The sequence below is a fragment of the Tetranychus urticae genome, chromosome 3 (assembly GCF_039701765.1).
Source record: "Tetranychus urticae isolate SD_2017Ah chromosome 3, NJAU_TeUrti_SD_1.0, whole genome shotgun sequence".
NCBI lineage: Eukaryota > Metazoa > Arthropoda > Arachnida > Trombidiformes > Tetranychidae > Tetranychus > Tetranychus urticae.
The window spans coordinates 3987868-4013821 of record NC_142960.1 but is presented as its reverse complement, the minus strand read 5'-3'; the positions used below and the strand labels follow the sequence as shown (position 1 = coordinate 4013821).

The following is a 25954-nucleotide window of genomic DNA, read 5'->3' as shown; positions in this document are numbered from 1 at the left end:
ATGAAGAGTGCTACCATCAGCAATTTTCTCGGTTCGAAAACCATGACTTTCTCGGTCGATTGTTGACGAGTGGTGAGAAATGAGTCGATTACGATAATTACGAGTCGATTACGAGGTAGAGTTTGAACTGACCGTAATGCGCGCTCCACTTCGTTAGCGAAACCTTAGATACTCGGTAAGAGGAACTTGCTTCGTGTTTCATGGTTCAGCTGGGGACTTGTGAGAGCTTTTAAATGCAGGTCAAACTATTAATGCTTCTATGTACTGCAAACAAACAATCAAGCAAACAGCTGAAAAGAGTTGCTGGAAAATTACTAGCGGTCATGACCATGATAATGAATGGTAATGCAAGGCCTCATGCGGCTTTAATGATTGACCAGAAGCTGAAAAAACTGAAACTTTTACCCCACCTGGCTTATTCACAAGACTTAGCTTTTTCAGATTTATTCCTTTTTCCAGATCTTCGTAATCAAAAGTTCAGTTCAAAACTCGAAAACCCTCCAGCGCTTCTTCGACGGCTGTGACAACGCATTTTCGAGATCAGGGCTTAGAGAAATTTGCCTAAAAGATGACTTAATGTTATTGAAAACGATTATGATTATTTTTACAAGCTGAGAAACGATCATGACTGATCGTAAATTTCTTTTAACCACCCAGGCTAAACCGTCTTTTCACGGTATTGTCCACCGCCCAATCCAACACATCTACCAAATCAACTAAATCAAAAATCACTTTTTAAAACAACTTTTCTCAACAAAATTGTCCAGTAAATTGTCCATCACTTTGGTAGATGTGTTGGATTGAGTGGTGGACAATATGGTGTACAATACGGTGAAAAGACGGTAAAAACCGGTGAAAAAAGCCGGACCCTCTTTACTCTTTACTCAAATGACAAAGTTTTACATAAATCCTGGTCAACAATCAACAATAAACCTGAATAAAAAAAAGTTTTTCCCCCTCGCTCAATGTTATTGGATGTGGATTCTACATTTTTTCCCCCAGTTCTAATTTTCATGAATTTCTCAGAGGGCATGAGATTCTGAGGACAGGTTTCCTATTTTTCGTCGTTGTAGTTTAATCAGGGCTATCATACTTTGTAATTTTTTTTCTTAGAACCCGTTTAGTTTGATCACAATCTTCCCGCAAAAATTTCATAGTTTGACTTTATATATTGTATGTATGTAAGTACTAGGTGTTCGGATGAACTATCCCTACATTGGCGTGTTTATAACTCAGCAAATACTATAAGCGACAGGAAGGATCACGTGATGACATCCTGACGTCAAAAGTTCTTTTTACATACCTCCAAGAACGGAGAAACAGTGACGATCATCGTGAATTCTTCAAAATCAAATAACGGAATTCGCAATAAAAAATGTTAAAATGAGAGCTATTGACTGTCAAGTGATCCTTTCTGATTGATTTAGCATATTCCTTTTGTCATTTGGCTCGTTTGCGTGTTTTCGTTCTGAGTCCCATTGTTTCTTATGGAAGAATTCCCTTACTTTGAACGCTGATATCTCGAGAACCGTTTATCGGACTATTTTCAGCATAAGACCATCGGAAATAAAATTTTTGGAACTTTAATATAGCCTGATAAAAAATCAGAAAAAATCACGCACAGCAAAATGTGACACTTTTTCAACTTTGAAGATTTACCGAAAAACACCCTGTATTCGAAAAATTTCCAAAGTAGCGCCATACAAAACTTGCACATTTTTTCTATCGAATGACTTATATCATATCTCTCTAGTATTAATAGTTGCTGAGTTATAAACGCGCCAATGTAGGGATAGTTCATCCGAACACCTAGTATAGATGTATAGATAATAAGGTTAAGCGGTTTTAATTTGACCCACATTTAAAGTTAATTGAGCTGAGATAGTAAAAACTTTTTAAGAAACCTAGTATGATAAAAATAGTGCCAATCTTTGTTAAAGGTGACTTAAATGTAAATCAAATCGATAGAAAGTGACTTTAGAAGAAAACAGATAAATCTTTTCCATTAAGTGAATTGCCTTTAATTATCTAATGTTTGTGGATTGATGACCGAAAGAAAATTGTGTCGAAGTATCTAAATACAAGATAAGAAACCGTTGAAATTGTTAATGATCATTTCTATATTCACTGTGTTGGAAATCTTGAATCAACATTTTTCTTTCTTCAAGGAATCAACCTTTTCAGTAATCAGACAATTATGTGATTAACAGTTGTTTTCATGTAAATCATTACAATGGAAATCTATTTATATTTCAATTTTACAATTAATAAGTTGTAGTTGAAGTTGAACAGAAAAGTTCAATTGTTGATCCCTGATTGCAATAAGGATTTCCGCTTGAAATTTGTAAAATATAAATTCTTAGATGATAATAGATTAACATGAAAAATATGTTCTTCATCAATTTGCTTACCTAATGAAATATGAAAACAATTTAAGCAACAATTGATACAAAAACTAAAAGAAACTACCGAATAGCCAAAATGGCCAAAATGACCAAAAATGGTCCAAATTTTGATAATAATAAAAAGTGTCGAAAGCAAATCACTGGACTAGAGGAACTATTTGCATGGTACTAATATCGTTCCTTTCGATCCATGCCAGAGACAAATATCGAGAAACACTACTTCGGACCGGATCTTTTAACAAATGTTACGCCTAAATCAATGTTTTTGGCATTTTTTTGAAATATGCTTTTTCAATTAAAATAAATTTCCCTTCCATTCGTACTACAAAAGGTGATGTACCATGTACAATCGAATACGCTTCAGAGAATGAATAATGAAATAAAACAGAATTTGACTAATCTTTCTTTTGAACCGTACTAACTGCTTAAAGTTAAGCGATTCAAAAGTATCGATATTATCGGAGTAAGTATCAATTTATATTGTTTCAAAAAGTATCAATATACTGTATATCGCCCTAAGATAATATTGCAGAAACACTAGATAAACTTGTAAAGTCCACAGTGGATGCTACTCAAAGGTGACTTCAAATATTTAAATGACGTTTGGTTACCTGGACCATCATACTGGATTAACGGTTATCGGTTCTGTTCTCATTTGATCATAAACGACATAATCTTGGTCATTTTTATCAAGATTGGTTAAGATTAGCCAAAAGGAGGAAGTTAGATCTCCATAGAAAATTGCCCCCAACTAGAATCGATTGGTTTGTCTTTACGGATGATTTCGTGCACAAGCCCCAATTCCGACCGATTTTGGCCTAGCATGCGGCCAGAGATGGATAAAAATATTTTAAAAGTAGATTTCTATATAGATCAGAATACGCTGAATCTAAATCATTAAGAATTTTCTCTCTGAAACTAACGGTTCAGCCACAAAACGCTCCCAAAGTTTCCGACTTTAAACGACGATATCTCCGTTACTATGCGCGATACAATAAAATGGATTTAAGTTTAGTTATTTATTTTTAATTAGCTTTCTTTTGATCATATTAATAATCGATTCTAGTTGGGGGCGATTTCCGACTTGCTCCTTTAAATCAGGATAGCTAATAAGCTGGTTAATTTGTAAAGCTCTATTTTCTTCTCTACCTTAGATGGCTATAACTTACACAACATGAAACAATACTACATTGGATAATCCTTTTGATGTACAAGGTTTTTTGATTTTAAGCGTGATTGCAGTCATAACTCACACATCTTTTATGCTACAGATCTCAGATTCGAACTATAAGCTTCCGCAGAGCCATAAGACCGAGCGCTTAAGGTCATTCGAGGTGACTTAGTTATTTGACCATTAACTGAAATTAGAGGTATTTTCTGATAGTGCAAAATTTTCCAGATTGGTTTGATGTTTGATACATGTTTAAAACATTCATACCGTTGGAGAGTAGACGAATTTTCTCAAAACCAATTGATTAACTTAACGGTATTGAAACACTCATATCATTGTCCAGTATGATTCATGGATATCTTGCACTCTCAGAAAATAACCTTCAATTGTCAGTTGAAGGGCAAAGAAATACGTGGTCTTGACGTTTTAACTTATGTTAACTTATGGTTTTTCAATCAGCTGAAGATCATGGAGCAAATCTGAGGTCTTTAGCAAGCACCTTGCATTTTTTGGCATAAGACTAACAAATTATAACAATTCATTCAACTATTTACGAGCAAAATGTGATTAAAAAATTGTAAAAGAATCTATTTCTGTGAAAAGGCTAATTATAAAAAATGTCACAAGACGTGATATCAGCTGAACATTAAAGTTTATTAGTAATCGCTTCGACTCAATTTTTGTCAAAATACTGGTCCGTTTTGTCAACATGAGATGGCGCCAATGTATCCCAATAAGCTAACTAAAGATGTTTTGGTTTTAATCTGACTGAAAGGCAAAACAATTACTGGGTTATTCAAAAGTCCGCAACACTTTTCGCGCTTATAACAGGGCCGTCCTTGCAAATTTTGTCGCCCTATTTTTTCACTACCTTTTGGCATCGGTACAAATTGTTAATTGATGATTGAATCTGCTAATCAAGAATTTACGATAAGCTGATTAATACAAGTTGCAACTAACTCGCTTTGAATAGCATTTCTCGAAGGCAAAGTTTAATCTACCCGCTGGAGGACCTCGTAAAAGAGGAAACTTAAATTTTATTGAGAAATTTGCTTATTCAAGATTACAGGGAGAGTAAATTAACATGGGCTGATATAAATGATCTTTTTGTTGCTGTTTATTGGATGGTCAAGTCAGTGTTTTTACATTTTCATAGGAAAAAAAGGAACAAAAATAAGGAATAATTGAATATGGAGAAAGACAAAAATGAATAAAATGGAATGGAAGAAAAGCAAGGCCGCCAGTTCCAGAATTCAGTGATGAGTCTCTATTACTAGTAAACATTGGTATGACTGGCAACGGCATCATTGGAAATCATGTCTCTTTATCATTGCCAGTGGCCAGTTTGTGCTCCAGAATAAATTTGAATCATGAGTAAGTTGCGCTCTTGTTCATCTCAAAAGGAAGATACAGACAAAATAATCAATCTGGTTCATGTGACAATGTTCAAGTCGATAATTACATTGATGTATTTACTTCAATTGATCACATCTTTTCGAGAGACAAGATGAAGAAAAGTGAAAGATGAATGATACTGATGACGACGGTTTGGCGATGAAAGTTACAGGTTGCAAGAAGGAATAATGGAAAGGATTAAGATTTTCAATGTTCAATCAAAGTATACCTGATAGACTCAGGTCTCATGCACTGAACAAAGATTGAATGAAAAGCGCACAAATAATGAAATTAACTCCAATCAAGCCTGAGTTTGCTCTCATTGTTGATGTTTCACTGTCAATGGTTATAAGTTTATTTAACAGTCGACTTTTTTTCCTGATAAAACTTGGTTGGAAAGAAGACAAAAAGACGGAAAAATTGATGAAAAGATGAGAATAATGTTGAGTGAAAAAAGGCTTAACATGATGCAGACGAAGAGGCAAAAGATGTGATAAAATCTTTTAATCCAAGAGAGAAAAAAATGTAATTGAAATAAACTTTTCAGTCTCCATTCATCTGGTTCATTTGTGTGTGATAATTTCACTCTGGATCCATTACCAATCTTTAATTATCTGTATTACTGAAGTGATGTTTCATGTTTTTCGCAATGAAAAGTTTACTGTAAACAGCAAAATTGAAATCTGAAAAAATAGCAGGAAACGGTGAAATTCAACGCTTGGAGCTGAATCATTTCCAAAGATATTCATTTCACTGTTTGAGTTATTGAGTGATACCAACTCGGGATTGGACAAAGTAACAGTTATTTTATGAAGAGTTGAAAATGCAAAGAAAATTCAATTTGATAGAGAAAACTTTTGCTTCAGGCAAATTTCAACTTTGTCTTTACTTGCATTTAGTGTGTGTGAATGTCGATGAAATAGCAATTGCAATTGCTTCAACTAAGAGACAAACAAACAAACAAACCCAAAAACGGATCCAAAGACAAGATGAACCCAAAGACAGGATAAAATAAATAAGTTGAAACGATTAAAGTCAATGATGGCAAATTAAATTGGAAACATTTATCAGAAGAAAAGAAAGATGAATGATGATGAGTGAAGATGAGGGTGACAACCAGGTGAAGATGGTCAAGATGAGCGCAAAAAGGATAAATCTTGTTTCTCTATATTGTATCAACTATGGTCATCTCTTGTCTTTACACAAAACATATTTATAAAGGTGACTTTAAGCAAAATGGTTTTGAAGCCAAGTCTTGAAAAGTCAAACAATTAAACATCTAAATAAGTATTAGTAATATTAATTGAAATTGCATCAACTGATCAACAATCAATGTTGACTTTTTTTGCTCAATTTGGGCTTTTCTTTTCACTTTTCAATCCTCAACATTTCGTCTTGGATTATTTATCAATTATTGATTCCATTATTAATCAGTTTAAATATTTATGGTTAACTTTGATTTAACTTGGGTTGTTGGTTAAATCCTCGAGTTAATCAATGCTTAACATTTGTTACTTTTTTGTTGCTTCATTATAATACATTTTCAGCGGGAATCTTGGGAAATAATGTTAGAAGAATAAAATTAGAATAAAATGAAAAGAGGAAAATGTGAATCAATTATTGCATGGAATCAGGTAAGTTGGTCAAATTAAACAGGTAATGAGTTATCAATTGTGGGAATGCGTTGCGTTTATTGGATGTTTCGTGCTTCGAGCGCTTCAACTGTTTTCTTTCACATGTAAGTTTCATTGACATCATGTACGGTCAGCGATTGGCGTTTTGATTGGCGCTTTAACATCATTTAAGGTGGCAGATGAAGCAACTTCAGTTGAACTGTTGTTTGAATTGCTATTGTTAACCGAATTGCTATTTTTACTATTGTTACTATTGTTATTACTGTTGGTGTTTTTGGTGTTTATGCTGTTCAGGTTGTTCAGAGGTTTATTAACATCAGAATGGTTGATCCCAGTGGATGGATTAATGCAATTTTTATCATTATCTTCAGTTGAATGTTGATGTGATTTGCCGACTGCAAGTTTCTTCATTTGGTGAACAACGGCTGCAGCATTGTATGCTTGCTATTGATAAATAAATGAGTTAATCAGTTTATTTGCAAATTAAATAACTTTCAATTTTCATTTTCACCCAAAAAAAAGGTTTGCTTTTGTCATCAGCTAATTGAATATTTGAAAGGAACTGAATATCTGAATGGAATTAGCAAATGGACTGTTCGTGTGTTCACATGATTAATAATTCAATTCAAGATGCAACTATTGGTGTCAACCTTTTTTCTGGGTAAATTAAAGTTCAGCTGATTGATGATTCAACTGGCCAATTTCAAGTTCAACTTACTTTCCATTTAGTTTTATAGAAATTCTTCTTCAATTGTTCACTGACTGATCCATGAATATTCTTGTCAGAAGCTGCATTTCCACTGATCCTGTAACAATGAAGAAAAAAATTATCAGGGTTAATATTGGCTATTATTAGCTGTTGAGATGGCTGCAAGGTATTACAAATTAAGCCGTTTAACGACTAAGCGTTAATCAGATTAAAAGAAACAAAAGATTCTTAAAATTTCACCATAAAAAGTAACTTTGCATTGACAAATATTCATTAAGTTACTTGACCATCGACCTTATAGCTTCATCTAGAAGTTTCAAATTCAATCAAGTTTAGTGAAAAATTGTGTTTGCCATTCAAGTCTATTAGCTAGTTGATTAACTGGTTCATCATTGTTTTACCAAAATGTTTACACATTCAGTTGTTTCAATTGTTTTATCGTTTTATTGTGTTCAATTCACCTTGGCCCATGAAAATGTGACCCAACTGGTTTGTTCAGAGGAAACTGAAAAAGTAGACAACTTTTATTGCCGCAGTTTATCATGTAAATATTCTGAATACAATGTTACGACTGCAATGAGAATTTTTTGTGACAAAGACGTCGATCATCCATATTTACCAGTTTTGAAGGAAGAGACTAAAATAAGGACTCCAAATGAACTCATCAGATACATCATCAGGAGGATAACCAAGAGAAAAATGCTCAACTACATGATCAATGCTTTTCTCAGCTTCATATTCTCAAGGCTTGTAAGGTTAATTTTGGGTGGAATGAGTCCAGCTGAATTGATAACTTCACTATTCTCAAATTAATTATATTCAAATATTCTGTAAATCTATCAATAAACTTTTATTTTTTCATCAAAAAGTTGTAAAAATTTTTCACTTTTATTCATAAAATGACCCAAAAACGAGCCAAGATTTTAACCCGAAACCATATATCAAACCACTCTAGCTCTATTTTTTAGACTCGCATTGTAATAGTCAATGCCGATTGTCTTGAAATGATTCATCTAAACCCATTCGAAGAAAAATTGCTACAATGAACAATTGCTCATTGAACTACGCATTTATCAAAAACGCCAGAGTCATGCGTTTTTTGCGTTCAACGCAATGATTTTATTTATCAATGTCTGCTTGAACAATTGAGTTCATAAAATCTTACATTTTTAATGTAAACTTCCAGCTCAGTAGTTTAAAGGGATAGGCTAATTAGAAAGAGGTGTATAAGGGTTCGAGTCTAGGTCTGAGGATTTTATGTTTCTAGAAAAGTTAGGAGAGTGCTTCAAATTTATTAACGCAAAATTCGCGCTAAATCTGAGACTTTTATTGACTGCCCATTTCGAAGCGTGTATGCCGCCTTCGACTTGGAAGCCTGCAAAATCTGGCCGAATTTTCGATACACAGTAAACTTTCATTCTTCTAATTCGCGTTTTAATCGTTCAGATTATAGCCTTTAGATTGCACATCGAAAGTGAATCAGGATTTTCATTTGATTTAAACTTTCTGCTTCTCTTTTCCCTCTCTTCACTTTCAACACAATCCACATCTTTTAGAGTCTAATTAGCTTAATTATTTGACGAGTAAATGGGGAAGGAAATGGAAATGAAAGGATGATTGGATGAATCAAGAAAACTATTAGGTTTATCAAGGGTAAAAAGTAATTCCCATAATAAATTCATAAACGATTAACATGGTGAAAGTTACTTTGCTTTGCCAGAATTATTAATATACTTAAACTTGAAATGATTGTTACATTGGATAATAATAATCTAAAAATAATCTCAGCTCATTTAAGCCCAAATTTTTCTGCTTTTCTTGTTTGCTTACTGTGTTACTGTGAGAATGGTTAACTTCAACTTTCGATCGATAAATCGAGGTAAACTTGAACACAAGATTCACAGTGAAAAATCAACTTTTATTTTTTCTCCTTCTTTTACTTTCTTTAAAAAGTGGTCCAATTTATGCGAGCAACACAAATTTTACAGGTTCAATGTAAATTGTGAGGAAAGCTTTCAGAGACAATTAATCTTGCTTAAATTATTTCCAATTGAACATTCTAATTATTATTCATTGTTGCTGTTACCAATGAATAAGTCAATCAGTTATTTGCATTGAAAGAGATTACAATCAGATTGCAATCATTCAAATGATAAAGATTATTTTCAATTGTATAACTGTTCTCATTGAAAATGACAATCTTGTTGACGTAAATAGCATTGAGAAAAGCCATTATTCCAATGAGTATAAAAGGCACATTAATTCATGATTCAGACTGAAATCAACTCAGATTGCCATCTTTTTTGCTCTCGAATCAAACAAATGGTTCACTTATTGATCTTTACTTCATTCAATTAACTAATTATTCAATAAATTAATAGTAAAAGTGACATTGAGAGTGCTAAATGAAATAACCAAAACATTACTTGGAATAACCATGAACCGTAATTATCGAATGGAGATAATTGCATGCGAGAATTTCATTTTTATACATTTCATGATAGCTTTTCATTTAATCTGATAATCGTTACAAAAACGAAATCCATTGGAATTGCAGGGAAAAAAGGTTTCAAATTTATATCAATCGAGACTGTCCAATGAACACTGAATTTTCCTAATAAAAGTTGATTCAATTTTTACATCGTTTTCGGTCAATTATTGGAATCGTTTCAAGTTGATTGAGAAAAATAACAATCAATATCTGATTTCATCTAATGTCACCGAGAATGTCAATGTTTTCATTCTTGATCTTAACAATTTAATAGAAACTAAACTTTGACAGATTTTAAACATTTTGTAGCAATCATGATCATGAAAAATGAAAGTTTTGTACGTTGTTCACATAATGTTGATTCCAATGTTCAGAGGTTTCCATGGCTACTTGTAAAGTAAAGGATAGTTCTGCATTGAAATTTTGATGAATATACTTGTAAAGGAAAATTAATTTTCAATTGAAATGGCAAAACGATGGAACCATTGATTGTAATGAAAGTAAATTAGTATTTTATGTACAAAATTATCGACAAATGTAACCTTTTCAATCAATGAATGAAAAATTGAGTACAATTGCAACTTTTTGCTTTCCTTTTTTTTTCTTTCTCGTCCTTTTCAGAATTTTTCAGAGAAACTATTTTTTTTGCTAAATGAAATTAACAGTTGAATGGTTCATCATTGATAAAAGAGTTGCATTCACTTGGTTAGCATTGGTGAAGAGAATAGGTTTTCATTGAAATTTATCCTTTTACAGATCAAATTAAATTCAATTTGACTAGGAAGAGATGACAAAGTATATGTGCTCAGGTATGTGTTAGTTATTATTATCATTATTCTTATTCCACAACAAAAGCGATTTTCTTTCATTTCTGTGAAGAAGCAGAATCGACAAAAAAAATGTTATACATTGAACAATTGATCAACAGAAGTGAAAGAAAACATTGAATTTCATTCATTTATCCTTCAGTTAACGATAACTTTTCCTCAATGAAAATTGAATAATATGTTTGATTGTAAATTGGTAAATGTTTATCACTTTAAAGTTAGATAACACTTTGTAACATTTTTGCTTAATAATCTCTAAAGTCTCAAGAATTGAAATGATCAATAGCGATTTCTAATTTCATGGTTAAAACGATCGCACTTTTTCATGCAAAAAATTAGTTTCATTCAAAAAAAATTCATCTTCAGGTAATGAATAAACTTTGATTTACTCGAAATAATTTCTTGTTTCAATGTCGCTCCAATGAATTTAAGACAAAATTTTGCAAATTTGTTCAAACTTTCAATGAACTTTGTAAAGACTAAATCAAGTTTTACTGTAAATTAAAACAAAGTTTCCAGACTGAATCTGAGGTTTCATTCAAATGCAAATTCAATTGAACTTGGAAACAGTTTATACATTAACTTGTTTATAATCAATTGATAGTTAAATGACAATTTGATTGACTATAATTAGCGTCAATCTGAAATTTGAAACTTCGAAAAATTCAACTTCTATTTTACTTCGTTCAAACAATTCACACATTGTTACTTGAAATGCTTAGAAAATTTGAACAAAATTATAATTTGAAATGCAATTATTTTGATTTTCGGAAAAGCTTTTCTTCCAATTACAGGGAAAATTGATTTGCAATGATTGATTAAACGATAATTGCAACTGTTAATGGTTCATTGAACAATGAAAAGGTGGAAATAAAATAATTGCTAAAAATATCTATAATTTTCATTTCATTCAAGATTGAATTTCCATTTTTCAATGTAAAACAATTTGATTAATGCACAATTGAATGGTTTGTTTGACAGAGTTCATTATTCATAAAGCAAATGTTTACATGATTCTTACTCTATTAACTTGTTTACTGGAATGGATTGATTAGAACTGTTTAGTAAACTTGACTGAACATTTAATCAACACTCAATGTTCACCAATTATAATAATCTTTACCATCATTTCCACCATGCATCTTCACCTGTAAACCTTTTGGTAAAATCAATCAAACTGTGCAATTCTTAATGATACCTTGTGAATCATTGTTTTTCATCTTTCAATCAAACTCTTGGTTGAACACCTTGCGTGATGCCTGAAAATGGAAAATCAATTCACAATTTCCATCAGATGAATTCATTTCTTGTGTGGGTCAGTAAATAATAAACACATTACATGATTATCATTTCAATGGTTATCTCAATCTATTTTCAGAAGTCAAACAAAATCTAAATAAATCCATGTTCATGATGGAATCAAATAGCAAATGGTGATCATCAACTTTTCTCAATTTCATTTCAATCATCCAATAACTGTCACAAGTTGTTTTGGCCAATCCAAGACTGAATAACATTTCTTATTGGAATAGAGAAAAATCTTTTTTTTTCAGTTCTCTTTAAAAATTTGATATTCACTGTTTCAGACAGATTCATTATCCTTTCCATGTTATCGTCTTATTACAAGTGAATTATTTTGAACAAGAAAATGAACAAAACTCAAAATAAAGTATGACACTTCAACATTTGAAACAGAAAAAAATGAAATGAAAAATCGAGCAACAGAACGCCTTCAATTGTTATTTTAAAATTTAAATTGACCAATTTCATCAACTATCACTTGCAACTCAACCGGGAATTGGAGACGGTATAAACAGGGATTTACTCCCAGTGACATAATATCAAATGCATGTTCTAAGCACTTGATGTTTTTTTCACTGCAACCTGATAATAGTTGTGTTTCTCAATCAAACTACTTGACACTCTGACAGTACAAGTGATTGTTGAAGAAATGGGTTTACACTTGAAGAGTAACCTGGAAAAAGAAGGTTTTTTTTGCTCAGTGTTCAACATCAAATGTTAGAGTAAATTGTGTTAAAGTAATAATGAATGATGAGGAGGAAAAATCATGAATAGTGAGAAAACAAATTTTCCTCAACAATCTGAATACTCGTCTGAAGATGGAGTTAAGCGAAAGAAAAGGTAAAAGATTAGATAAAGAAATTGAATGTTTGAAACGATCAGATTTGATGAGAGTGTTTTTAAGATTTCATGTAATTCCAAATTGAACCTAAGGGTTCATGAGTTTACTTTTTTCTTGCTGCCTGGGTTTCACTTGAATGATCTTTGAATCAAGATTATCGAAGGAAAAGGTTAGAATAGAGAAACAAATTTAAACGTTGTAAGTGATTGACAACTTTATTTTGTTTCTTCGAGAAACTCGAGTGGCTTGGAAACAGCTGATTTTTTAAGCTCAACAAATTGATGGAAAGTCATCAGGAAAACACAAATTTGTCTCAAATTGTCAATGTTTGTATCAATCAAGTTCAACTGTCAAAATGTGTAATCGAGTAATGAAAATTTGAAAGTTTGTTCGAACCAATTTAATATTCAGATTCATGTAAACATGGTAATCTCTAATAAATCAAGGTTCGTTTTAAAACAAAAGAAAATGAAAATTTTGTAAGATTTCCCAATTCTGTTGCTCAGAATGAATGTGAATTATTCTTCCAACTCTTCCAAACATTTCAACTTGAACCGATAGCTTAATGACTGCAAGTTGAATGTAAATTGTTCACATTCAACATTTGCAGTTAATCACCATAAAATTCAATCGACTATTGGAATTGTGTTAAATTGATCAAAAGAGATTTCATGATTTTCTTGATTTGAAAAGTTGTTGCGATCTGTTAGTGAATTTCGTATTATTTTCGATCCCAATCTTAGTTTACAACACTCGTTCTTAGAATGAAATTCAAAGAAAATCAGATATTCTGAATGTAAATTTCCATCTAAAATAATGAGTAGCAACATCTGTATTGATAAACTGAGAAAATAATTGCAGAATGAAAATGGAATGGCGAAATTTTGTAACCTGTTTATTGAATAAAATTCAATCAGATTTATTCTCGATTCTGATTGATTAAGCAATCAAATAAACGATTATCATGAGAGTGATTAGCATTATATGCAAGAATCATCAGAATAATCGTTGGTTCAATTGGCGTCATTATGGTAATAAAATGTAGATATCGTGCCTTATTACGATCATTTACATGATCATTTCTTGTATCGATTGAGATTTCAATCTTATTCAATTGAATGGAAAGAGATTTTAAGAGATGAAGGAAAAAATGATACAAATAGAAATGGAAACAATGGAAATTAATATTTTACAAAAAATTAACCTTCCAAGTTAATATATTATCAAGGTTACCTTATATTAAATTTTGATATAATAAATTCTTATCAATGTCAAACTAAGGGCTTCTCTCACCTATTATTTACTGAATATCGATTGAATCAAGTAGCGTACGACATTATCAAGGTAGACATAAAAATAGGCAAATAGGTGTGCAAGCAGGCAACCAAGAAGATGGATGAAGAGAAGCAGATGAACATAAAGAGATGAGAAGAGTTGAAGATCTTTTTATGTTGGATCGATGAATACGAAGGAAAAGAGGTAAAATGATGAGAAATGTAAGCATCTTTACAAACAACTCGTTTCAAGTGGCAATTTTGGTTGCAACACATGAAGCCCATTTTGGTTCAATCATTAGGACCATTAATTAGATGAACTTGTGAATAACCAGGATAAAAAGAGAATGGAGGGCGAAATGGGCGAAAAGGGTTAACCAGGTTGAGTGTGAGAAGCAATGTTACTATCGATTAACTTTGAGCTATTAAGGGATGAAAATAACAGAAGAAGAAGAAGAAGACGAAGATGATAATTTATCATTCTATTTTTATAGCAAATCAATCGCATTTCAATGGCCAGAACTTACGCTTTTCAAGATATAAACTATTAATAGTTTTCCAGTTAACGTTTCAATGTTAATCTAGTTGAGTTACGATAATATGTTTTATTATGGATTATAATGGTTGACTGTCGATAAAGGTAATTGAAAATTCAATTCTCAAATAGTTACAAACGGATAATGATTATTGAGTTATATTTTTCAATTAACTGTTCATTTGTTTCATCCATTTGCTATTTTGTCACCAAAATGCTTTCAAAGTCAAAGATATTTGCTCAACTTGAAACAATCATTTCATCAAAACTAGTTCATCTATCATTGTTATTTGGTGAAAAATCGTATTCATCATACTTAAGAAAATGCTTTACTAAACTGACTTGTCAATTGAAACAGAAACTAATCGATAATCGAAACTTGAATTATCACAATATTCCAGGAGCAAAGAGTTTTTACCATGAAAAAGACTGAGTAAAGTTGATTCTAAAAGATTGATGAGATTAAAATTGCTAACTTTTTTAACCTTTTTACTTTGACCAAGTCGAGTTTAAACGCTTTTGAATCATTACTTGTTTCAATGGTAAATCTACTGATGATTAAGATCAAGGTTTAATAGTAGAGGATCTTTAGTCTTGAGTTGAGATCAAAATGAGACGATAAAATGAATTCTGTGTCCATTTTTTTTATTTTCTTGATAAGTGGACAAAAAAACAATCAATTATCCACTGTTTATGAATCGAGCAGCTTCTTGAAACACAATTACTTGACTTGAAGTTAATTGTAGTTAGTATTCAAGAATGATTGTGTTGCACTAAAAGAAACCATGGAAACAATTTAGGGAAGAAAAGGAAAGCAAGTGCGGAATAAGAAATGATGAAAAGTTAACCATGTAAGTAATGAAAAAGTAATGATAATGATGATAAAATGTATGATAAAATGTAAGTCAATGGTTAATTTTGTTCATCGTCTGAATATTAATATGGGAAAAAAGGGACAATCAAAGTGATTCGCTGGTAACAAACAACCCATCATTATCTGTGATAATCATGAGCAATTATACTTTTATAGCCACTAATAGCAACATTAAGAGTATTGAACTCAACAAGTTAAAAGTGTAAAATGAGAAAAGATTGCAAATTGAATCGATAAGTTTCATTTGATTAATGAGTTTCAGTTAATTAGTTTTAAATGAAAAATACTTTGAGCAGAGATTAACTTTTCATTTTCATTTTCATCTTTTTTCTTCACCAAAACAGTGACTTTATTTACTTTTGCATGTTTCACTTTCTAACCTTTCATCACCTTGGGAGACTTTTTGTTGTTGTATGAACTTTAAGAATTATTGGAAACCTTTAAATTAATTTCAGTTTACAAGACTGGGAATGAAACAAGATAAGTTGGCTCCATTTAGGATCAACTATCAAGTTGTTTATTAAAAAGGAGAAAGTTGAAGCAATGAATATTTGTTAACTGTTGGTCAGAATTTCAGGAATGCTGAACATGGTGGGTTTGAAAGAAAGTCAAGGTTTCTTGTTTTCCTTCTTTACCAACTTTTTCTTTTCCATCATCATCTTGTTTAATCTTATTCCTAACCTTATGCTCTGGGAAAGGATGATGGCAATTCCCTGAAATACGGTCAACATTTTTACAAGGTATATCATGTTGACCAGGGAAAGGAAAACTTGAAACATCCCAAGTTGCAATGATAATCTTTAGTATTCATGAGATAAACACAACATTCTCAATTGGAAAGTTAACATTTGATAGTCTGAGCTGTTTCCATGTTTTTCTGTCATTTTATGTGATTCTTTTTCATTTGCTTTGTATCCTAATAAAATGAAAAACAGGATTCACCATTCATCTGAATCAACTGCTTACAGGACTGCTTTTATAATGAAACTCTATTCAAAGTTTACAGGGTAAAGTTTAGTTTCTTTTTCATTCCAATTCAATGGGATAACATTGGAAAAGATAAATTGAATGAGAGAAAAGAAAAAACTTTTCACCAGTTCAGTTGACGAAATAATCATTTCATCATTAAACTCATATTTCAATCATTTGATTCAACTCTTGTTAACCCTTTGGAATCAAATCACAGATTAAGTTTAATACTGAAATAGAAATGAATTTACAAGTAAAAAACATGAAATGATGCAAGAATTTAATTCAATTTCAATATTCTGCAAAAATTAATCTTGGATGTTATCATGAATTGGGTTAATGGTTGAAGCAAAAAAAATGGAATTAGAAAAACTTTTCTAATCTAAGAACTTTCAGATTAAAATTTGGTACAAAATCATTTGAATCGTAAAGATAATTAATTCTCATCAAAGGCAATAAAACGAGAGCAAACATTGAGTGACTTTTATTACTGATATTCATGATTAACTTAATTATAGTTGCCTTTGCATTCATTAGTGAAAAGATTAAAATTTTACTCATCAATCGGAATGAAAATTGTTGACAAAAAATGCATTAGTAGTTCATTGAAGGGAAATAGATTCAACGATAACTCTGAATTGGAAACAAAAAGGTTTCAAATTAGTGTCTCGACTCTTCAATTGCAATTGTATTGTAATCCTAGAAATTTAAGTCAATGTTATTATATTTTTCGAGGAAAAAGTTTGTAAGCATTTTTTTGGATAATAAGAATCAAAATTCACTTGAAGTAAGCAAAAAAAGTACAAAAAATGGTAACAAAAAGGAAACTTTTTTTTCATGTTTTCAAACATTTTATGCACTAATACGCTTTAGTGCATCAATGTTTTTCATTGTTGAACATTTTAATGTTAACATTGATCTTGAAAATGTAATTAGTTGATTTAAAAATAGCATTTATGGTGCAATTTTGAATTGCAATCAAGTCTAACAACATCATCAGACAATTTATCAATTGTTGCTTGAGTTGTTTTCATGTTTCATTAGGTAAGCAAATTGATGAAAAACATATTTTTCATGTTTATCTATTATCATCTAAGAATTTATGTTTTTACAAATTTCAAGCGGAAATCCTTATTGCAACAAGCAATCAACAATTGAACTTTTCTGTTCAACTTCAACTACAACTTATTCATTGTAAAATTGAAATATAAATAGATTTCCATTGTAATGATTTACATGAAAACAACTGTTAATCACTAAATTGTCTGATTACTGAAAAGGTTGATTCCTTGATAAGAGAAAAAAATGTTGATTCAAGATTTTGTTAGGGATATACTGGGTGTATCAATGATATACAGGGTGTAAATGTCAAATACGCGGTTTTGAATCGCTGATAACTTTTTTGTTCTTTGTCCGATTGTCAATTCAAACGCAAAACGCGCATTGAACATTTGCATTTTATTTTGGATTGGTTCACATTTCTAATCATGGTATTTACGCCTGAAAAATCTAATTATTCGCTATTTTTAGGATTAGAATTAAATGATTTTTACATTTTCCTATCTTGAATCCTGGCATAAAAAATTTCTAAATTCGACTATTTTCGAAGCGAAAATCAACTTTTTCGACTTTGGGGCGAAATTTCTCGCCCTAAAGGTAATCATATAAATTCACAAACTATAATGAACAAAATTTTAACTATTTGACTACATACAATCGAAAAAAAATTGACAATCGGACAAAGAACAAAAAAGTTATTAGCAATTCAAAACCGCGTATTTGACATTTACACCCTGTATATCAACTTTCAGAAGCCGATTACTCAACAATGGCTTTAGATAGAAAAGGGTATCTGTCACCAAAAACCGACCTTAATAAATTTTGAAATTAATTTAGTTTTATGATAGAGGGGTTGAAAAAACACTGTTGTCAAAAGTTCTTTAGAGTGACGCGTTCGGCCACAATCGCGCAACCACAATATCAAAAGAGGCCAGAAACAGGTAATAACTTTACGAGACGTAAAAACGCTTAAACCATTGCCACCGAATCATTGTACCATCTGTTTTCATGTAGGTCACAGATGATAATAAGATAAAATTTCAATATATAAATGAACTGAGAAATTGTAACCGTACATTCGTATTTCTTCCTTGAGTCAGCGAAGACTCGGAATTTTAATAAAGACCTTTTCTATTAAACTCTTGGTTCTCCTCAATTCTCCTTCATATCAAAAAAGCCGCAGTACATTTTTTGCTTATGCTAAAAGAAGAATGTTGAATTAATCAAAATCAATTTCGCATGTGATCTGGCCATCTGACACTCATTCGAAGTTAAACGATCTAATAGCGATAAAATGTGATCCAGCCATTGAAAAAGTATTTCCTTCTGTACATTGCTAGAGTTTATTGATTTTTATATTTATATCACGTTTCAGTCCTCTAACTTGATTGGTTCACGAGAAATCGCCCGAAAACGTTTTAACTTTGAAGCGCGATTGTGGCCGAACGCGTCACTCTGAAGAACTTTTGACAAAAGTTAACAGTGTTTTTTCAACCCCTCTATCATAAAACTAAATTAATTTCAAAATTTATTAAGGTCGGTTTTTGGTGACAAATACCCCTTTGTCCTTGATGCCACCCGATAGAAAAAATGTCAAAGTTCAGTATGGCGCTACTTTGGTTTCAATCAAAATCAGTATTCATGAAACGGTTCGTTACCAAAGTCGATAAAGTGACAGATTTCGCTGTGCGAATTTTCAGGTCAATTTTTTGCAGCAGTATTAAACTTCAAAAAATTTCCTTTCTAACGATGTATCGCAGCATGATTTAAAATAATGTTTTCATGCTGTAATCCAGGCTCAAAGTTGGATATTTCTTCCATTGAAAACCAATGGTAAAAATAAATAAATTCAGCTTGGAACTGAAATGAATTACTCATGACGGCATATTAAAGAAGAAACTTTTTTGAGTCTTTTAACATCTTCCAATAATTTTTTGATATCATATTCACGAGTTATGTCATGAAACAATAATCATCGGAAATTTGATTTATGTAAGAATTTGGGTTGTGACAATCCAATTTCTATCTAAAGCCATTGTTGAGTAATCGGCTTCTGAAAGTTAATATATATCTTTGATACACCCAGTAGTATTAATAATGGTTAGTAAGGGTCAGCTTAGCTAGCTTACTCATCACTTGGCTATCTTAGTCAATGGATAGCTATCTGACGTCAGAGATAAATTAGAGTACAGGGTAACAATCGGTATGTGAAAATCAAAGAGTAAAGAAGAAGAGATAGCTCTCCATTGGATTCAATGAGAAGTTTAGTTAGCGGTCCTCAACGAGAGGCGCTCAAATCAGTCACTTTTTCAATCTCTTTCAATTTAATTTTAATCTAATTTTTTTATCTAATCTATTAAAAATACCTTTAAAGCGCCCTCGCCAGAGCCACTTTGTAAACTTCACAAAATTGTATTGAGAGAAACCTCTTCTCCTTTACTCTTTGGTACAGGGTAACAATCGGTATGTGAAAATTATAAATATATTGTTATTTTTGTCGCAACGCAGCGAAACCAATTTTTTCTCAATCATCCTGACACAATATCTTTAAAGTTTTTTTCACTTATTCTGCTGATTGATTTGCGTCAAATATGCGACTGAAATATCTGATTTCGAATTTGACCGAAAATACGATTTTGTCGAAATTCACTTCAAAAATCAAGAATGTATTGGTGCAAAATTACGGAATATGATAAGAAAAACCTTGATCAATCATAAAAAATGCATGAAAAATCTTGTTTGGATAGAAAATGCAAAAATAAAAATAAAATTTTAATCAAATTTTGCTTTTTGCCGTTCCAACGGTATAAAACGGACAGATTCTCACTATTTATGCTCAGAATCGTTTTTTCCAACAGAAAGAACATAGAAAGATACCTAAAAAAGTTTTATATCGGCTTTTGGCAGAAAGCTGAATTTCAGCCCTCCATTCGGCATGACTGCCCTAGAGCCAAGATAAGTGACATAAACCTCTGTTTGAAGCGTTTTTAGTGCACAAAACGATCAAAAAATGCATCAGCAAAACAAATCTGAACCAGAAGTATCCGGGTTTCATGGGTTCAAATCAGTACTAAAACGAGTTCATGACTCTGCCATTTTTAACCCGAATATTTTGATGGGAAATTCATAATCGCCAGTTCAATCACCATAATCATGAACTTCAGAGATTTAAAGACCGACGTTCAAATGTTGTATGACGTCCGGTTCCAAGTTCTTCTAACACACTTTTGAGTAACAGAGGCTTCCTAGAAGCTTAGAATCACAAGTATGGCTCAACCGGGTTGAGTATTTCAATAAATTCAACAGGGTTGAAACTAAGAGTTGACCGGGTAGTCACCACTTCCAAAACAGTAATAGTCCAAGACTAATCACAGAACAAATGTAATACCGCGTATTAATAACAATTTAACCAACCTAGTTGGTAAGGCTGAATATTCCTGGAATATTCACCAAAAGCACAGATTCCGAGAATCTAATAAACTTGAAGGACACACGTTGATCTAAGGTTACAAAAGGTTTAATCTCTCAAAGGTCAATAAATCAAGAGAAATAAAGAAACAACGATGCTATTCAAAATTTTCACATACCAATTGTCCCCCAGTATAAGAAGATTATTTTTAACACTGTTAAAATTGATAACTTAGTACCATTAAAAACAGTTCCTCTAGTACAGCGATTTGCTTTCAAAATTTTTTTTTATTATCAAAATTTTGACCATTTTTGGCTATTCGGTAGTTTCTTTTAGTTTTTGTATCAATTGTTGCTTGAGTTGTTTTCATGTTTCATTAGGTAAGCAAATTGATGAAAAACATATTTCTCATGTTTATCTATTATCATCTAAGAATTTATGTTTTTACAAATTTCAAGCGGAAATCCTTATTGCAACAAGCAATCAACAATTGAACTTTTCTGTTCAACTTCAACTACAACTTATTAATTGTAAAATTGAAATATAAATAGATTTCCATTGTAATGATTTACATGAAAACAACTGTTAATCACTAAATTGTCTGATTACTGAAAAGGTTGATTCCTTGAAGAGAGAAAAATGTTGATTCAAGATTTCCATCAATCCTGAAACATTAGATAATTAAAGGCAATTCTCAATTGTGTTGCTGCTGTTCAGAATCAAAAGCGATTTACATGAAACTGGGGATAAAAAGTCATTGATAGGTAAAAGTGTTAATGGAAAAGATTAATCTGTTTTCTTCTAAAGTCACTTTCTATGGATTTGATTGAATCTATTTGGGTCAATTAACACGTAATTGTAAATGAATAATTGAGTAACTTACCATGGATGAGCAAGGGCTTGTTTACATGTATACCTTTTGTTGGGATTAACGCATATCAAGTGAGTAATAAAGTCTTTTGCAGAATCAGAAATGTCATCCCAATAAGGTGAATCAAATTCAAAGTCACCTTTAACAATCTGAGCAAAAAGATTGGCATCATTTTCATCATAAAAAGGCGGATAACCACACAGAAGTATGTATGCAATGACCCCAATTGACCAAACATCGACTGCTTTTCCATACGGTTTTTGGGATAATACTTCGGGTGCAACGTAACCGGGTGTACCACATGCTGTGGCCATTACACCTGAATCTTCCATCTTGGAAAGTCCAAAATCACTGATCATTATCTTTGAATCAGGATCTTGATTGTAGTAAAGTAAATTTTCAGGTTTCAAGTCTCGATGAACAACACCTTGACAATGCATATAATCAACTGCTTCCAATATTTGACGGATAAGTGCACTTGCGTCTTTTTCAGTGTAACTTCCTTTCTCAACTATCCGGTCAAACAGTTCACCTCCAGTCACCAACTCCATCACCAGATAAACCTTTTGCTTATCTTCATAAGTTTCCTTCAGTTGAACAATATTGGAATGGTTTAGTTTACGAAGTACACGAATTTCATTTTCCAGTGAATCTTCCTTTCCTTTAAGGGCTCTCTTGTCGATACATTTCACGGCAACCAGTTCTCCTGGACGCTCTTTACTCTCGGCTAGAACAACTTGTGAAAATGCTCCACTAAAATGTTGAGGAAATAAAAGAAACAAAAATAATCAATTAGTAACAGTTTTGTCAAAAATTTGAAAAAAATCGATAATAGCTTGCATATGTTAAAGATTATTCATATTCATCAACATGAAGCAAACTTAGGTTTTTGGCAGAAATTAAGTAAAGTTTAACAGCAATCTTAATCAAAATCTATTCAGAAGTTGCAAAACTGAATCTAATTATCTTTGAACTTGGAAATAATTAGCAAGTTTGGCCGACTAATGAAACTGAAAATCGACTCTGGCAACAGCTTCAGGTCAAGGGTTAAATGTTGAATTTCTGGCTATTGAACCTGCGCTTTTGTAAAATAAGGTATGAACAGTAATGTTTTGGACTAATTTTTCAAAATTTAATTGCGACAGTTAGACTAGACTTACAGGCACCATGTAATCGTCAAAATGAAGCTAAACTTTTCAACAACGTGTTGTGAATAAATTAATTAATTTCGATCAAAAAATGTCAAGTTATGACCTTAAATAGACAAAGGCGTCAAAATCTGATTTTACCTTTCGTCAAAAACCATATATTTTCAATGGAAAAGAGACTTTTCAAAAAACGACTTAAATTTCGAATATTTCAAGAGTATACTTCCAAATAAAAAGATCAGAAGGTCACTTTTCTTCTGCCGATGAAGTTCTGATCTTTTATTTGAAAAATCTCTTGAAATATTCGAAATCTGAGTCCTTTTCTTCCTAAGGTCCTTTTTCAATCCGCGAAAAATCTCGTTTTTTATCAAACGTCCGCGAAATTCAGTCTCAATGTTGACCTGAATCTTTCAATCGATCTATATCGAATTATATTAGGTCAATTACTTCCCTTTAACCAAATTTGGCCATTTTTCGATTCTCCAGAAACCTGGTATGAATTTGAAAAATATATGGTTTTTGACGAAAGGTAAAATCAGATTTTGACGCCTTTGTCTATTTAAGGTCATAACTTGACATTTTTTGATCGAAATTAATTAATTTTTTCACAACACGTTGTTGAAAAGTTTAGCTTCATTTTGACGATTACATGGTGCCTGTAAGTCTAGTCTAACTGTCGCAATTAAATTTTGAAAAATTAGTCCAAAACATTACTGTTCATACCTTAATTTCAAAGATAAAAATAATATCGATGATAAACATTGAGTTAGCTTTACGATCAAATCTCTTAACAGTTAAACAACAGTTATTTCTTCAATTGACGGCATTCGAAAGCTATTTCTGGTTTCATAACAAAAAGCAATATTTTTGTATTTTACATGATTAATCAGTTAGGAATATTAATAAACAATTACTGATCAAGAATATTTCTAAATCAAGCCAACTTTAATTAAAATTAGTAATTGCAAATGAACTCATAATCCATAGGAAAAGCTATTAAAAACTGTTTATCATTTACATTGTAAAACCTGAATCGAGCTATCTTTAGATTCAGTTTATTGACTGCTTATCAAGGGATAGATTTGAACGGTAAAACTCATTTCCAAGGTAAAATCATTTGTTTCGAGAACCAAATTTTCAATTAATTAACCTGGAAAAGGTAAGGATTGGTCCTGAAATAGAACAACAAAATTACTCGGAATAATTATTAATCTTAATTTCAACAGATTGTCAGAAGAGAGTTTTGTTTCATAATCAAGGTTAAATTATTGGAACTAATCACATGCTTAGAGGCAATTCGTGAAAAAAACCTTTACCTTCTCTGAACAATTCAATATCGTATTTAAATGTAAATACATTACAATATAATTCTTAGGGTTTAGCTGGAGGGTAAGCCACGAATTCAAGTATTTTCCTCTTTTTTTCTTGAAAAAAAAAGCCTGAAAATTTCGGTAAACTCTGAATGGAAACAAAATGAAACTTGAGCATAATGAGAAGACAATTTGTCTTGATGGAATAATTAAGGTTCAGTTGATACAGAAATGGTAAACTCTGATCATGTTCAATTTCATGAAACTAAATATCAAGTAAATTAATTTCATCATTTTTTCATTTTTCAAATGAACCAATCTTGCTGACTAACATAAAATTTAAATGTCAAACTGTGACTCAACTTTGGTTGTCTGTGAAATGAAAGGTGCAATTGAATATGAATTAATGAATCAATTTCAAGTTGAAATATCGAGATTGTGAAGCAAAAAAAGTTATCAATTATTACATTCATTGATTCCTTGACTCACTGACACAATCAACGTCAAGAAATCAATTGAAGAGCGAGAGTAAAATGATAATAAAAAAAAAGATGAAAGTGAGATCTGTTTTTGTATGCAGTTACCTTCAAGGTTACCTGTTATAAGTAGGTATGGACCTTTTGTGGTTATGTTAACCAGGTAGGATCATCACGCGATAAGAAACTGTCACAACTGACTTTTGATAATCATGACCACAATAATGATTTAACCTTGAAATAGTCAACAATTATCTAATCAGTCAAGTAGAAATCAATATTTTTTTCTGGTTTCATTGATTTACACACTAAGATGTTGACAGGTACTCTAACCTGCTATTCATTTTATCTTGACACCACCAATAAATTAAAGGTATAACCTTTTCTCAATCAAACATGTGGACTGGTTAATTATTATCTTGTAAGATTTGAGTGGAAAGATCATTTGATTGAAATCAACTTGTTATCATGAGACTAGATTAACTGGCAAGGTTGCCCGAGTTAATTTCATCTTAATTAGATTGATTCATTACCAATATCATGTTACTGATGGACGCCTTTTCTTTTCATGTTCACAGTTTCAATGTAATGTTTCAATTTTGCTGCTTTGGTTGCACTGTTTTTGTCACCATTTATTACCTCAATCAAGTGTTACAATTAGGTGTGAAAAAAACTGGTTAAATGGTTAAACATCATTTGATATGATAATGAAAGTAATTAAAATAATAATCAATATGGAAATAAAAATTAAATTATAAATGTTTATACTCACGTTCCAAGAACATCTTTAAGGTCGTATTTTTCATCCACTTTTGGTCCATCTTTTTTAACCTCTTTTTTGTGGAAAAGAGGCATTTTCCTCCAAAATTTGGCAACAATTGTGATTAGATAAGATTGATTGGGTTTAAGCGAATCGTCGAGTAAATATTTTTACACACTTGATTGACGGTTAAAAGGTAAGAGATGCCTTTTATAAATCACAAAAGAAAAGGTAAAATTTGAATTAAATACAAAGAAAAAGACATTTGATGATGAAAGGGTTTCTTTTTTATTGATGCTGTTGATTTTTGGCCAATGTTGCTCTCGATTTTTGATATCACATTAAATTTTGGTTTCACTTAAAGATAACCTGTTGTTTTGCGGGATTTGGTAATGATTATAATGATGTAGCTGATGTTTGCTGTTGATGCAACTCCTCACACATAAATAAACACACACTAAAGCACAGAAAAAATGACAAGAAGCAAAGAAAGA

At 31.5% G+C, this 25954-nt stretch overlaps 1 protein-coding gene across 1 annotated transcript; it reads right to left on the bottom strand.

Annotated features, from left to right (window-relative positions):
* Window positions 1–4593: 4593 nt before the first annotated feature.
* CaMKI (Calcium/calmodulin-dependent protein kinase I) lies at window positions 4594–25952 on the bottom strand. Its single transcript, XM_015939812.3, has 4 exons — window positions 25473–25952; window positions 21779–22519; window positions 7324–7411; window positions 4594–7049 (listed from the first exon to the last, which is right to left on the bottom strand). Exons 1-4 carry the CDS (start codon window positions 25553–25555, stop codon window positions 6726–6728), a joined length of 1236 nt encoding a protein of 411 aa, XP_015795298.1. The 5' UTR covers window positions 25556–25952; the 3' UTR covers window positions 4594–6725.
* Window positions 25953–25954: the final 2 nt, after the last annotated feature.